Consider the following 14,991-nt stretch of genomic DNA (forward strand, 5'->3'; position numbering starts at 1 on the left):
AACTACAACTGTGGCCAAAATACGCTGTCAGTTCACACACATTGTTAAAGTATCAAGAGAATACTGCACACCTGGTGTTTAAATGAGGCTCCAAGATTTCTTGAACATGCTCTGGAAAGCTCCGCCACAACCTGCGTCCTGGGCAATCTGTTTTCCCTTCCTTACATTTATATATTTGTAGCAGCTCCTGAAATTTCAATTTTAATCGACCTTTAGTAAAATGTCCCCATACCTAAACTACACTAACAAAATCTATGAAATGTTAAAAGTAATCCCTTGCTAAGTAAAATCTAATACTCCCACTAGCTTCAGTGAGATGATATCTAAATCGACTTGTGGTGCCAATTTGGATAATGAGAATTACAGGTCTCAGCTGGTCCATTATAACAGAAGTAACCCTGAGGCCAAGTGGCTCCAATGAAAATTCCTCTTGATAGGATTCACCCAGATTACATGCAATGCTAAAAGTTACAACTCTATCATTGGTTATATTCAAGCACTAAGCTGCTGTAATGCCAAACACAAATTTCAGAAAGGCCAGTGAATTGTAACTAGACACATGGCTCAACATCTTGATTGTTCTAATAACGCATGCTCCAAATCACCAGCTCAATGTCAATTTCATAAAATAATCCAGATTTTTAAAACATTGTTGAGCCCATGAATGTACAGTTGATAAAAAAACCACACCTCGCAGACCCACCCAGGTTTGATTCATGATCTGTGCTCGGTTTACTAGTCTTAGATTGCATAATCCAATGTGTCCCAAATATTTGCAAAGAAGGATGCAATTAATTCATCACATCTCGGCTAGCTACTCTCTCACAACTCAACGCCTTGGTCTCCATATGTCTACTATATCTTTGGGGATGCCAGAATAGGATTTGGCTGAAGTGTCCTCCTTTCAGCAGTTAAATGCCGTCACTAACACTCCATGCCTCAATTGTAACTCTACCATTAAGTCAAAACTTTGGGTTGAAGAGGGGAGGAACAGAGGTGACCAAACAAAAAATTACAGGATTTCTTGTACTTCAATACAAAATGAACACATCACTAATTTTCACTTTACAAACCATGTGTTATTTGACGTTCACATCCTGATTTTTTTTCTGGATAAGACAGTTGATTTTACCCAAAGGAATAAGGCCAAGGCTATTGCTATAGAGAGATTTACCAACTACCTGAGCTAATAAACACAGTTAGTGGTTAAATGAATGACACACCATTAAAGTTTTACTCCTAATCATGAACATATGGCTAATTCATAATTCTTCTTTCTTTCTTTCTTGCTCGCTAGTTTGTATAAATTCTTCTCGGGCTCCTTCTGGTAAATAATTTGAGAAAGCAGTTAGCTAATGTGCTCTCTCTAAAAATAATCTGGCTTGTTATTACATAAAAGGTCTCTATTAAGTCTGTACAGACAAGCTGCTGTTTCTGTACCTGAATAGCATAAGCAGCCGAGTCCTGAGCGCGAACATTATCTGCATAAGCAAGGAAGGCTCTTGTCAACTCAATCAGCAGATGATGGGCAAAATTGGGGTCCTCCACACCAGCCTGTTGTAACAATCATTACAAATAAACAAGTACATTAACTGCAAATTTTGCTTTAACATTTGATTGCCCCAATAAGGACATTATACAAATTCAACTCATTTTAACAAAATCATAAATGATTTTAAAATTTATTTTAAAACTTTATTTTAAAAACTTTATTTTAAAATATAAAAAATAACTTAAAGCAACTAAAGATGCTCAAGTCAAAGCCTTATTTTTCAAATAATTTTAGTTCAACCCAGCAGACATAATGCATCAATTTTCAGTGAACGGAGGTTGAAAATAGTTTAAAATTGAAGATCGCCTTTTTGAAGTTCACTACATTCGAAACTACTTACTAACCTTTTTAATTATTTTCTTGCTCTCTTCTCATGCACACTACTTGAGGCATTCTTTAACTAAAATACCAAATGGTTCTTCACCTTCGGCTGAATTTGTTGTGGAACAAATTACCCGACAATGCAAACATTACCACTTTGATGTAAATAGAACCACACAGTGTTACAGCACTGACTGAGAACAGTCTGTTCATCATACCTGTGTGGGCTCTATGAAAGCTAACCAATTAGTTTCAAACCCCTAAAATGAAAGCAAATAGTACAGATGCTGGAAATCGGAAACAGATAGAGAATATTGGAGAAACTCAGCAGGTCTAGCAGTATCTGGGGAGAGAAACAGTTCACATTTCAACAAGTTCTGAAGTATTCTCTATGATAGTGTCAAGCTCTTGTCCCATAGCTTGGTCATGTTTTTCCTTCAAGGATCTATCCAATGCCTTTAAAGTTTCTGTAGAACCTGGTGTCAACAGCTTTTCAAGCATTACATTCCAGACCGCAACAATCCTCCACAAAATAAGGAATTTTCTCAATGTTGCATTCTTTCCTCTATCATTTTAAAGCTGTATATTCTGGTTGCTGCACCAGTTTTCCCTTATTTACTCCATCCAACTGTTAATAAATTGAACATCAATGTCAAATCTTTTCCTAATCTTCTTTGCTTGAGAAAATTACAACTGTTTCTTCATCTCCTCCATCAACTGAAGTTCCTTGTAACATTCTAGTAAAACATACTGTATCCTCCCTTGTAATGGAGATTATTTTTTTAAGAATCCCTACAGTGTGGAAACAGGCCTTTCAGCCCAACAACTGCACAACGACCCTCCGAAGTGTAATCCACCCAGACCCATTCCCCTACCCTATATTTGCCCTTGACTAATGCACCTAACCTACAAATCCCCCTGAGCAATTTAGCATGGCCAACTGACCTAATCTGCATATCTTTGGACTGTGGGAGGAAACCGGAGCACCCGGAAGAAACCCACGCAGACATGAGGAGAATGTGCAAACTCCACACAGATAGTCACCTGAGGCTGGAATTGAACCCAGGTCCCTGGCACCGTGATGCAGCAGTACTAACCGTTGAGCCACCATGCCAACCACTTAAACTCTTAATTCCGAATATTTATTGAATCCAAATTGGATCTTTTGCCGTGGCAGTACTTGAACCCAAGTCCCAGAAACATTATCTGGGTCTCTAGGTTAACAATCCAGCAATAATACCACTAAGCCATTGCCTCCCCTCTACTTACCATCTGACTTACATAGCCCACAACTGAACACAGTACCGCAGCCGAAGCCTAACTAATGAATGCAAAACAGTTAAAAATCCATTGGGTATGTTCATTTTCAAGTATCAATGTACTCAAGCTCTATGTAGAGGCACACAAAACATGTCAGGCCAGTATGTATTACTTAGAGACAATAAAATGCAGATGCTGGAATCCAGAATAAACAGGCAGGAGGCTGGAAGAACATAGGCAGCATAGAGAGGTGAAGAAGTCAACGTTTTGGGTGTAACCCTTCTACAGGGCTGCAGGGAAGAGGGAAAATAGATTGGACAGAGAAGACAAAGAGAAAGTTTCCTGCATGAGGGGAAAGGGCACAAGAAATAAATCTTGAGCTCTCAATGACATTGGTTAGGATAAATAGACAAGGTCTTTTTCCTGGGATGGGGGAGTCCAGAACTAGAGGGCATAGGTTTAGGGTGAGATGGGAAAGATATAAAAGGGACTATTGCAGAGGGTGGTGTGTGTATGGAATGAACTGCCAGAGGAAGTGGTGGAGGCTGGTACAATTACAACTTTTAAAAAGGCATTTGGATGGGTACATGGATAGGAAGGGTTTAGAGAGATATGGGCCAAGTGCTAGCAAATGGGACTAGATTAGGTTAGGATATTTGGTTGGCATGGACGAGTTAGACCAAAAGGTCTGTTTCCATGCTGTACATCTCTATCACTCAACAACTCACTTGGAAGCATGAGGCAAAACCGCAGTCAAAGCTCAGCAGCATCTTCTGATTAACATTAACAATCAAGAAACTAATTTAAATTGAAAATATCTATGTGATACCTGATACAATCCTATACGGAGGTTCAGTAGACGTTATGCATCCTTGTTTCAAATGATATACAATCTTACAATACATTTCTTCACAATTATTTCAAGACGACACTCCAATTCAAATGATCCCTTACCACAAACGTGGAGCTTTTTCCCTCTGTGTTACTGGTCATGAGGTCCAATCGGCCGGGATCGATTGCTCCCAACTCACCAAGACACTCTCCACAGAGAAGTCGAGCTTGTGCATTTGCATCTTGGCAGCCCTTCAGAAGCACCATCACCAGCTGAGAGATAATAGGTTCTACTGTCTCACTGTCTGTGGCAAGTTTCACCAACTGGTCCTAAAATACATATAATATATGGATCCATTGATAGTTTTCCTATTTTAACATGGTCTTCAAACAAAATGTATTTTCCTTAGTGTTAAAGAATCACCCTCTCTGTGGAGCCAGTGCTGAGGAACCAGAGAGACATGTTAGAAACATCTTGTTTCGCCTTTGCTTATGGTGTTAAAATGTAATACATTATAACTTGTTATATCTGTCATTACCGCAATATTAAGTGCTTCTGCCACTATTAACCTTGAATTTAGCACACATGGTTTTCTTATCAGTGAATTCATTGAAGACTTAAAGCCATTCATGCATACCTGCTTCTTGAACAAAGTATCCTTCAAACTGGTCAGTGCATGTATACGGACATCTACATTCTCATGCTGAACAGCACGCATCGAAAGCTGCAGTTCAGTTTGTAAGTCTGTGCTTTTAGAAGTCTCCTATAAAACATAAATTGGTGAAATGAATGTTAACACCAAAGACATCTAATTTCTGAAGACGGATCACTGGACCCGAAACATTAACTCTGCTTTCTCTCCACAGATGCTGCCTGACCTGATGAGTTTCTTTAGCAATTTCTGTTTTTGTTTTGAATTTCTGAAGTTTGTTAACTACTTGGCAGCTAAAGCAATACTTCTGGGTTCTTTTAAAACAGTTTAATTCACTAATGATTTAGTTCACTGATGGATTAATCAGCAAACAGAAAGGGTTGTAGCAAAAGTCTCGTCGTACCTTTGGAGAGGAGACCAATCTTATGTTTGGCAGTACTAATTTGCACATTTCTCAGCACCTCTGTCAAGCTTCCATTTAGTGTTTTGAGAACAGATCACATTTTTATTTTAGTGTGTGAAATCTCCATATTATTTGGGGGTAATTTATAGTTAAACTTTAATCAGGCAATCAATGACTAGCACACTGAAATAAAAGGCTCACCTTTCTGTAATCTTGCAGAACCTTCTGGATCTCAGTAAAATCAGGATGTTCTGGCAAAAAGTAAATCTCATGGAGAAAATCTTTTACTTCAGCTCTGAAATAGCAAAAAAAAATTGCTGCAACTTAGCAGTTTTAGCAAATTTAAATTTGCTTAGTGCACATCTGCACATGCCATGTTAGCCATCGGTCCAATGCCTAGTGACAGTTGCCTGCCTTTTTCCAATATCCCTGAACACCATTTTGACTCAAATAATCATCTAATATCCATTTGAATGCCCCAATCAAACCTGCCTCCACCACATTTGCAGACAGAGCATCCCAGGCCCTAAATATTGACTGTGAAAAGGCTTTTTCTTACATCAGCTTTGCATTGTTTGCACATCATTTTAAATCTATGTTCTCTCATGCTTTTTTTCCTTTGTTAAGCAGGTATAGCTTCTCTTCATCTACTCAATCCAGCCAAACACAGTAAGCTCAAGTACCACTCTGGGCTTGAGCAGAAAAATCAAGGCCAACGTATTAGTTCGGTGCAGGCAGTCCCTAGGTTGTAAAGGAGTCCCTTTCTGGAATTCATTTGCAAGTTGATTTGTAAGCAAGTCATAATACAATGCAAAACAGTATAAAGGATCCATTCGTAAATCCAGGAATACTCCTAACTCAGCTCTATAAAATTACATCCCTGTACGAAACTGCATTAATAAATTGGATGCTCATAAACCAGGGACCCTATGTATTAGAGGTCGGGTGGCTTGGATAACAAGTTATACCAAAAGCCAGATGTACAACCTCTAATTTGAAAGAAGATCAGGGATGTTATGCCCCCTATTCTGACAATATCTATCCATCAATCAATATCACAAAACAAGTTATCTGGTCATTCCTGTTTGCAAGAATTTGCTGCACACAACTGTTCTGCTGCAGTGTAACTGAGAATACAAGGCAAAAATATTTTATTAGTTGTAAAGTGCCTCAAGACATTGATGGTATTAAACGTAGTATAAGGATGCAAGTCTTCTTCAGGATAGCTTTTTGCAGTAACATTGCAAACAATGACAACAAACAACTGAATTTATGCAATGATTTCATTGTAGCAGAATCACAAGGTACTTCACACTTGAAGAGGACATAAACTTCAGAGATGCAAAAGGCATCACTGAACAGTTGCAAAGTTGGGAGGTGGAGTTAATTATTTGTACTCATTGTCAGAATATAGATCTGGATCCGTGAAAATGTTGCCTACAATAGGAAAACAGACTGAGAGGTGAGATCACAATTTCAATGTATGTGTCTGTTCTGTTATTCACGAAGTCATCAAAAAATAATTTTACCTCAAGCTCATGCCTTTTATAACAATGACACTCGGATACATTTTTACATCAGCAATAAAACAACAACACTTGCCTCTGATCGAGGATTTTGTGACCACTATGCAGCACTTTTTTCTGTCCTCATAGCAGTTTAAACTAAGTGCCAAATAAAGAGGATCTTCAGGCATCTAAAGATGGTGATAGTAAATGCACTGAAAAGATTCACTTTTAATTTTAAATTGTAGAGTTGCAATATAAACATTGATTGGATTAAGTTAGACCCAAAAATATTATTTTAAAGTTTCACAAACATTTAAAGTTATGTGGAAATTATCACAGAAACTTGACATTGCACAAATCTAAAATGAGCTTTTCCGAGCTGGAAGTTTTTTCAGTAGCAATTATGAACATTATATGCATTAATATCCAGTTTATAATCCCCTACAACAAGATGCAACTTCAAGTATTTTCACAACAAATAACAGCCTAAAAATTTTAATCAATTTGCAGATTGCTTGCTGGAGTTTGTGGGATGGAGAGAGAAAAGGGAGATTTCTCAACAATACATCATCTGGAGGAGCGTAGAACTACCGACAGCAACTCCTAGATTTTCTTGTTTAACTGTACATTTATGGACTTCAGACATTGGTGTCGGCTTCAGTGGACTAAGGGAGCTAGCATTGATAGTTTTCTCATTAAATGGAGATGGTACTGCAGATCCTAGAGATTAAAGTCGAGATTAGAGTGGTGCTGGAAAAGCACAGCAGGTCAGGCAGCATCCAAGGAGCAGGAAAATTGATTTTTCGGGCAAAAATCCTTCATCAGGAAACCTCAGTTTCCCCATTAAAACCACTGTAAAACCTGGGACACTGACTGCAATCTAAATTCCAGCTGAATGAATAAAAACAATTAAGCAAATAATACAAGAATTAGTTTACCTGTTCTCCACTATAAGATAGCGAAATATTCCAGCTGTCTCCTTTGGCTGAATCGACATTAAAGGCAGCAAAGCCACAATCACTTGACTGAGAAGGGCCCCCAGATAACCAGGATCTAAGCATCGTACAAAGCAATCCCAAGCTCTGAAAGCAAAAGATTTAAATTACAGAATGCCATTAAGGAAGAAACCTATTAAAATGTATGAAAGAGGTAATAAGCTGTGAAATCTAATGAGAAAAGTTAAAGCAACTATCAAAACTCTAATACAGAATAGAATAAGTTAGTAGGAAAGTGGGAAGGTATTAATTCAAGATTTTGTTCCATACTATTCTGTTAAGGCCTCCATGAGAGAAAAATAAATCTCCTCCAATTACTCACCTCACAACTTAAGCATTTTAAGACCTCCAGCACCACCTCCTCGGCAATATGAACTTTTTAAATATATCAATATTTATTTCTCCAAGCTCCCTAGTTTCCAAATCCTTTTCCACAGTAAATACTGAGTAAAATATTTGTTTAGCATCAAACCCATTACCTATGGTTCCACATATAGTCGGCCATGCTGATCTTTAGGGGGCCCCAATCTCTCCTTGGTTACTCTTTTGCACTAATATATGTATAGAATCTCTTTGGATTCTCCTTAATGATATTTGCCAAAGTTATCTCATGTCTCTTTTTTTCTCCTCCTGATTTTCCTCTTACGTATATTCCGACTGCCCTTCTACTCTTCGAGGATTCACTCGATCCCAGCTGTCCATACTTGATCTATGCCTCCTTTTTCTTGACCAGAACTTCAGTCTCTCTAGTCATCCTGCATTCCATACACCTACCAGCAATAAATTTCACACTAACAGGAACATGTCTAAACTCTTGTTATTTCATTCTGAAAGGCCTCCTAATTCCCAAGTGTCCCTTTAACTGTGAATAGCCTCCCCAATTAAATTTTGACAGTTCTTGTCTAATACCATCAAAATTGGTCTGACTCCAATTTAGAACTTTCACTTTTTGATCAGTTCTATCTTTTCCATAACCATTTTAAAACTGATAGAATTATGATGACTGGCCCCAAAGTGTTACCCCAATGATACCTCAGTCACTTGCCCTACCTTATTCCCCAACAGTAGGTCAAGTATTGCTCCTTCTCCAGAAGGTACATCCACATATTTAAAAAGAAAGTTTTTCTTGTGCACACTTAAATTCTTTCCCATCCAGGACCTTAATAGTATGACAGTCCCAGTCTGCATTTAGAAAGTTAAAATCCCCTACCATTACAATCCTATTATTCTTACAGATATGTGCAGTTTAGCTTGTACATGTTGTACATTGCTGCTAATGTGTATCAATACCCTGAAGCTTATAAAGCTACCAATACAACCCATAAATAGCTTCGTTGCTCATAGAAATGCCATATATCTTTAGAAGCTTAGAATACAAATTGGACAATCCCATTGCATAATTTAATTCAAAGACAGCTCAGACTAATCAGGCAAATGCCCTCAGTCATCTTATGTGCCAGCTTTGTGCCATGTCACTGCTTTCTTTTTTAACTTCTACAACTGTTTCTTCATGTTTTAATGCCATAGATGGAACTGACATACTGGTTGAACACTCAATCAAGATTTTCACCTGGCTCTCTGTGTTCTGACTGTCATCTCAAATTTGATTTTGCTTCAGTTAAGTCACAGCATATATTTATACGGTGCTTTGAAAAGGTGAGTTAGAAAGCAAAATTTGATCGACAAATAAGGTGATGTTAGGCAAGATGACCATATGTTTGGTAAAGAACTATGTCGTAAAGAGAGTCCAAAAAGAGGCAGAAAATATAAAGGGGTTTAAGGAGGATACTATTAGCACAGAACTAAGGCAATCCCAGACAAGATCAACAATCAATAGGCCAGGATTAGATGGGCCTCTTACTGAGACATTTGTATCATCGATAGTCACAGGTGAGGTGCCGGAAGACTGGAGGTTGGCTAACGTGCTGCCACTGTTTAAGAAGGGTGGTAAGGACAAGCCAGGGAACTATAGACCAATGAGCTTGGCGTCGGTTGTGGGCAAGTTGTTGGAGGGAATTCCGAGGGACAGGATGTACATGTATTTGGAAAGGCAAGGACTGATTAGGGAAGTCAACGTGGCTTTGTGCGTGGGAAGTCATGTCTCACAAACTTGATTGGGTTTTTTGAAGAAGTAACAAAGAGGATTGATGAGGGCAGAGCGGTAGATGTGATCTGTATAGACTTCAGTAAGGCATTCGACAAGGATCCCCATGGGAGACTGGTTGGCAAGGTTAGATCTCACGGAATACAGGGAAAACTAGCCAATTGGATACAGAACTGGCTCAAAGACAGAGGATAGTGGTGGAGGGTTGTTTTTCAGACTGGAGGCCTGTGATCAGTGGAGTGCCACAAAGATCGGTGCTGAGTCCATTACTTTTCATCAGACAGAAATGATTTGGATGTGAGCATAAGAGGTATAGTTCGTAAGTTTGCAGATGACACCAAAATTGGAGGTGTAGTGGACAGCGAAGGAGGTTACCTCAGATAACAACGGGATCTTGATCAGATGCACCAATGGGCTCCGGAGTGGCAAATGGACTTTAATTCAGATAAACGCGAGGTGCTGCATTTTGGGAAAGCAAATCTTAGCCGGACTTCTACACTTAATGATAAGGTCCTAGGGAGTGTTACTGAACAAAGAGACCTTGGAGTGCAGGTTCATAGCTCCTTGAAAGTAGAGTCACAGCTAGATAGGATGGTGAAGGTGGTGTTTGGTATGCTTCCCTTTATTGGTCAGAGTACAGGAGCTGGGAGGTCACGTTGCAGCTGTACAGGACATTGGTTAGGCCTCTGTTAGAATATTGTGTGCAATTCTGGTCTCCTTCCTATCGGAAAGATGTTGTGAAACTTGAAAGGGTTCAGAAAAGATTTACAAGGATGTTGCCAAGGTTGGAGGATTTGAGCTATAGGGAGAGGTTGAATAGGCTAGGGCTGTTTTCCCTGGAGTATCGAAGGCTGAGGAGTGACCTTATGGAGGCTTATAAAATCATGAGGAGCATGGATAGGATAAATAAACAAAAAGTCTTTACCATCGGGTGGGGGAGTCCAGAACTAGAGGGCATTGGTTTAGGGTGAGAGGGGAAAGATATAAAAGAGACCCAAAGGGCAACTTTTTCACTCAGAGGGTGGTATGTATATGGAATGAGCTGCCGGAGGAAGTGGTGGAGGCTGGTACAATTGCAACATTTAAAAGACATCTGGATGGGTATATGAATAGGAAGGGTTTGGTGGGATATGGCCCAGGTGCTGGCAGGTGGGACTAGATTGGGTTGGGATATCTGGTTGGCATTGACGAGTTGGACCGAAGAGTCTGTTTCCATGCTGTAATCTCTATGACTCTATAACTCAGAGGGATGTGGATCAGAGCTTACAGAGCTAGTAAGAGGTGAAGCCATGGTCAGAATTGAAAACATAGATAACAATTTTAAAACTGAGACATTGATTGATCAAGAGTCAAAGTATTTGAACAACACGATTGGTCAAGAGATTAGTGTAAGGATGTAGGGAATTTAGATAACCTAAAGTTTTTTTTTTAATACACACATAGTAATCGCTGGCTAGTCCAGCATTTATTATCCATCCCCAGTTGCCCCTTGAGAAGGTGGTGGTTGGTTGCCTTCTACAACCACTGCAGTCCACTTGCTGTAGGTAGACTTGCAATGGGAGGGAGGGAATTCCAGGGTTTTAGGTCAACAACACTGAAAGGAACACCGATATATTTCCAAGGCAGGATGGGGAGTAGCTTTGAGGGGAACTTGCAGGTGGAGGTGTCCCCTCATCTCTATTGCCATTGTCATTCTAGATGGAAGTGATTTTCAGTTTAGAATGTGTTGACTATAGATCTTCAGTGAATTTCTGCAATGCATCTTGTAGATAGTACACACTGCTGACACTAAATGTACATGATATTGGGAGTGGATGTTTGTGAATGCGGTGTCAATAAAGTGGGCTGCTTTGTCCTGGATGTTGTGAAACCTCTTGAGTTTTGTTAGAGCTGCACTCATCCATCCAAGTGGGGAGCATTTCATCACACTCCTGACTTGTGCGTTACAGATGGTGGTCAGGCTTTAGGGAATCAAAGTCAGTTACTCACTGCAAGATTCTTATCCTCTGAACTGGCCTTGTAGTGTATTTATGTGACGAGTCCAGTTAAGTTTCTAGTCAATAGTAACTCCCAGGATATTGATAGTGCGCGATTCGGTAATGGTAATCACACTGAAGTCAAGGAATGGTGGTTAGATTGCGTGTCTTATTGGAGATGGTCATTATCTGGCATTTGTGTGGCATGAATGCTACTTGTCACTTTTCAGACCAAGTCTGGATATTGTTGAGGTCTTCCTGCATTGGACTGCAATGTAAGGCCTTTGTTACAAATTGTCTTATTCCATTCCCATCCAAAGAAAGCAAAAAGACATGAAGCAGTCTTTCAGGGTAATATTTCTATTCAGCAGTGATCAGTTCATTTTTTTTTTTTAAACACAACTTTTAATGTCAAAACTTCAATGAAATTTAACTTTGCATTCCTTTTCACTCAAACTGTCCTTCAAAACAAACCTGCAGCATAACTCAGGAAATTCATCTCTGTATCGTAGGCCTGTCCTCAGAGTGGTCATCATCTTTACCCGGACGGAACTAATATGTTTTGGTCCCATCAATTTCATTAACGACATTAAACTATTCATGGCCTGTAAATTTAAAACAGATCATTAATAACTGGGTTTTGTTCAAGTTCTTCAAACCATAAGACGACCATAAGAATTTACTTACCATCATTTTATCATTCATTCCAACACTGGAACTCAGTAGATGCATATTAAAAAAGGCCAGAATCCCCAACAATTTTGGTTGCAAGTAGTCCGCCTAGAAAAATATTTTTTTTTTTAAAAATCAATAACAGATTCTTAATGTTTTTATTTGAGATGAAGTTTGTTCAAATATTGACTAAACTAATGCTCGTTACCTCGCACTGGGCCAGTTCAAGCTCCACCTATCTCAGAGGTGTGTCATGACATCTCTGAATAGACTGATTCGAAAATATTTGTAACAGGGCACAAGAGCAGTTTTTGTCAAATGTTTTTCATTGAAAGACCACTTTGTCATTAGATTACTAATCATAGTTCACAAGATTTTAATTATGATACAGGATACAATATAAGATTATACATTGCCTTAGTCAGTTTTGTTTCACTTTAGTTTTATGGATATAACAGAAGATATATATGCAACCGGTTTTGGCAATTTAACTTTAGCGATGTTTCCTGCTGAGCCCAGTGAAGCACATATGATCTGATCATCTTGTTGGGGAGGCCTCTCCAGCTGGCCGAGACACTGTCATTCAGAGCTTCCCTCCATGAACCTCCCACTCGCAGCTCCTCTCCTTCCCTCAATCATTTCTTCCTTCTTGCTGGCCCACACCTGAGGCCTTGCTCAGAGTGACAGCTTCAGGATAAGAGGCAGCAAGTGGAAGAGTCAGGCAGGGAAGTGGTGAATGGAAGTGGGTCAGAAAGTTGGAAGGGGTGAACCTTAGGGACAAGCAGTGAGCAGGAGGTAATAAGAGTTATTAATTCTGTTTCTCTCTCCAGTAAGTGAGCGGCATGGTGGCTCAGTGCCAGGGACCCAGGTTTGATTCCCGCCTCGGGCAACTCTCTGTGTGCAGTTTGCACATTCTCCCCGTGTCTGCATGGGTTTCCCCCAGGTGCTCTGGTTTCCTCCCAAAGTCCAAAGATGTGCAGGTCAGGTGAATTGGCCATTTTAAATTGCCCAAAGTGTTCAGAGTGTGTAGGTTAGGTGCATGAGTCAACGGAAAATGTAGGATAATAGGGTCTGAGTGGGTGTGGACTTGTTGGCCCAGATGACCTGTTTCCACACTGTAGGGATGCTATGATCTATGATTAAAGAGTTGCATTTTTCAGGATCTCAGAGACAACCTTAAGCGAGGAATTGTCCTCTCAAACTTGTACTTGTGTTCCTTAAAATTGAGGTCACAGATTCCCAAAGGAATCAATATTAAAAATGAAGTTGAGTTAGTGCAGAATTTTTCCCCAAAAAATACTAATGCATTCATTGAAGCACTGTCCATTCCTAGGTGAAATAATTTGAGACATATTACTATTAAAGAAAAACGGTAGTTAACACTTTTACAACTTGCTCATCAGAAAGGAAATAAAACATTATAAGTTAAACAGTTACATATTTCTAAATGCCTTTATTCATAACTGGGACTTGTAAAATGAACAAAAAAATGAACATAAATGCAAAAACAAATATCAGACTCCACCTTGTGGCAGACATTGATCAGTGCAGGGAGTTGCTGAAGTCCCAAACACGTCAGAGTGCAGAAGGAAAGAAAAACAAGAGGTAACAGGAGTCATTTGGACAATGGACATGAGGGATTTTAAAGGCAAATACGGAGGGTGGGAACAGGAGTGGTTGGAGGTCAGAGAGATGGATAGGGGAAAAAAAAAAAAGAGGGATTTTAGGATCAAGGGAGAGAGCACAGGGAATAGATACAAAAGAAGTCGTCCCCAGTTGTGGTGCACCAAAGATCTGAGGAAAAAGTGATGTGCACATATGGGATTTGCAAATCTGTGACAAGTGATGTGAAATGCTCAATGGATATTTTGTGCTATTTTATGAATAAAACTAAATGAAACAAGGTTGACAAGTCAAGGTGAGAGGTTTGGCAGTATTTTGCACAAGCAGTTCTGCTATAACGCATCTATCGTTAAAACAAATTGGCTGTAAGGCGATTGGATGAACAGGGAAAGAGCAAAATTTTAAAGTGCGTTTTGGCTGTAACGCGATTAGATCACCAACACTTCAAGTGTTGTTTGTACTGTGCGATTTTTGTATAAATTGGATTGCACAGGAACGCAACTATCATATTCTAGATCATCTGCCTGTATTCTGAAACCAGCTTATCTACAAGAGGAATCTGAAACAGATGGGCATGAACTACAACTCCTTACCATTAACACTGCTGAAGTAATGTCTCTGGGTGCTTGGCACTGATCATTTCTCGAAGCAGAAGCAGCCAGTATGGCCAGTCCATTGAAAACCTGCTGATAGTGCTCTCCGATACGCAGCAGTAGTTCATTATGTAACCCTTGGAAATCTTGTCTGAGAAGGCTGCCTAGTTCAAGCTCTGTTTCATTCTAAACACAGAACACAGCAGTAAGAAGAAATACATAAGAAAGCTGGACCCTAAAACAATGCACAATATGAAACTTTTCTGTCCTGTCACTGGAAGAAAACTGTTTATGCGTTGGTTGCAGAGGGGTGCATTTTGCCAAAAAGTACGAGTAAAACAAATTTTAAAAAGTCAAAAATTAGAAGGAAAGGAACAAGAAAACAATAAACCCAAGAGTTTCTGAAAGCTGAAAGGATATATTTCTCCAGTTACAAGTTATCGTTAAAAATGGTTCACAATAACATTTTACAGGTCTCCAGAGAAGGTGTTGGATGGCTT

General features: G+C 39.4%; 1 protein-coding gene across 1 annotated transcript in view; it reads right to left on the bottom strand.

Annotated features, from left to right (window-relative positions):
* atr (ATR checkpoint kinase) overlaps nucleotides 1-14,991 on the bottom strand; it is an 89,866-nt gene that overhangs the window by 39,687 nt on the left and 35,188 nt on the right. Inside the window, exons 16-24 of the mRNA XM_043702780.2 lie at nucleotides 14,492-14,677; nucleotides 12,291-12,383; nucleotides 12,078-12,208; nucleotides 7,467-7,610; nucleotides 5,222-5,315; nucleotides 4,603-4,728; nucleotides 4,088-4,294; nucleotides 1,441-1,554; nucleotides 72-187 (exon numbers count right to left, since the gene is read on the bottom strand). Coding sequence (XP_043558715.1) covers nucleotides 72-187; nucleotides 1,441-1,554; nucleotides 4,088-4,294; nucleotides 4,603-4,728; nucleotides 5,222-5,315; nucleotides 7,467-7,610; nucleotides 12,078-12,208; nucleotides 12,291-12,383; nucleotides 14,492-14,677 — 1,211 coding nt within the window. The remainder of the gene's footprint in view (nucleotides 1-71; nucleotides 188-1,440; nucleotides 1,555-4,087; nucleotides 4,295-4,602; nucleotides 4,729-5,221; nucleotides 5,316-7,466; nucleotides 7,611-12,077; nucleotides 12,209-12,290; nucleotides 12,384-14,491; nucleotides 14,678-14,991) is intronic.

The sequence above is a fragment of the Chiloscyllium plagiosum genome, unplaced genomic scaffold (assembly GCF_037043375.1).
Source record: "Chiloscyllium plagiosum isolate Xiang-an unplaced genomic scaffold, Cpla_swu_hap1 HiC_scaffold_13, whole genome shotgun sequence".
In the NCBI taxonomy this organism is placed as follows: Eukaryota; Metazoa; Chordata; class Chondrichthyes; order Orectolobiformes; family Hemiscylliidae; genus Chiloscyllium; species Chiloscyllium plagiosum.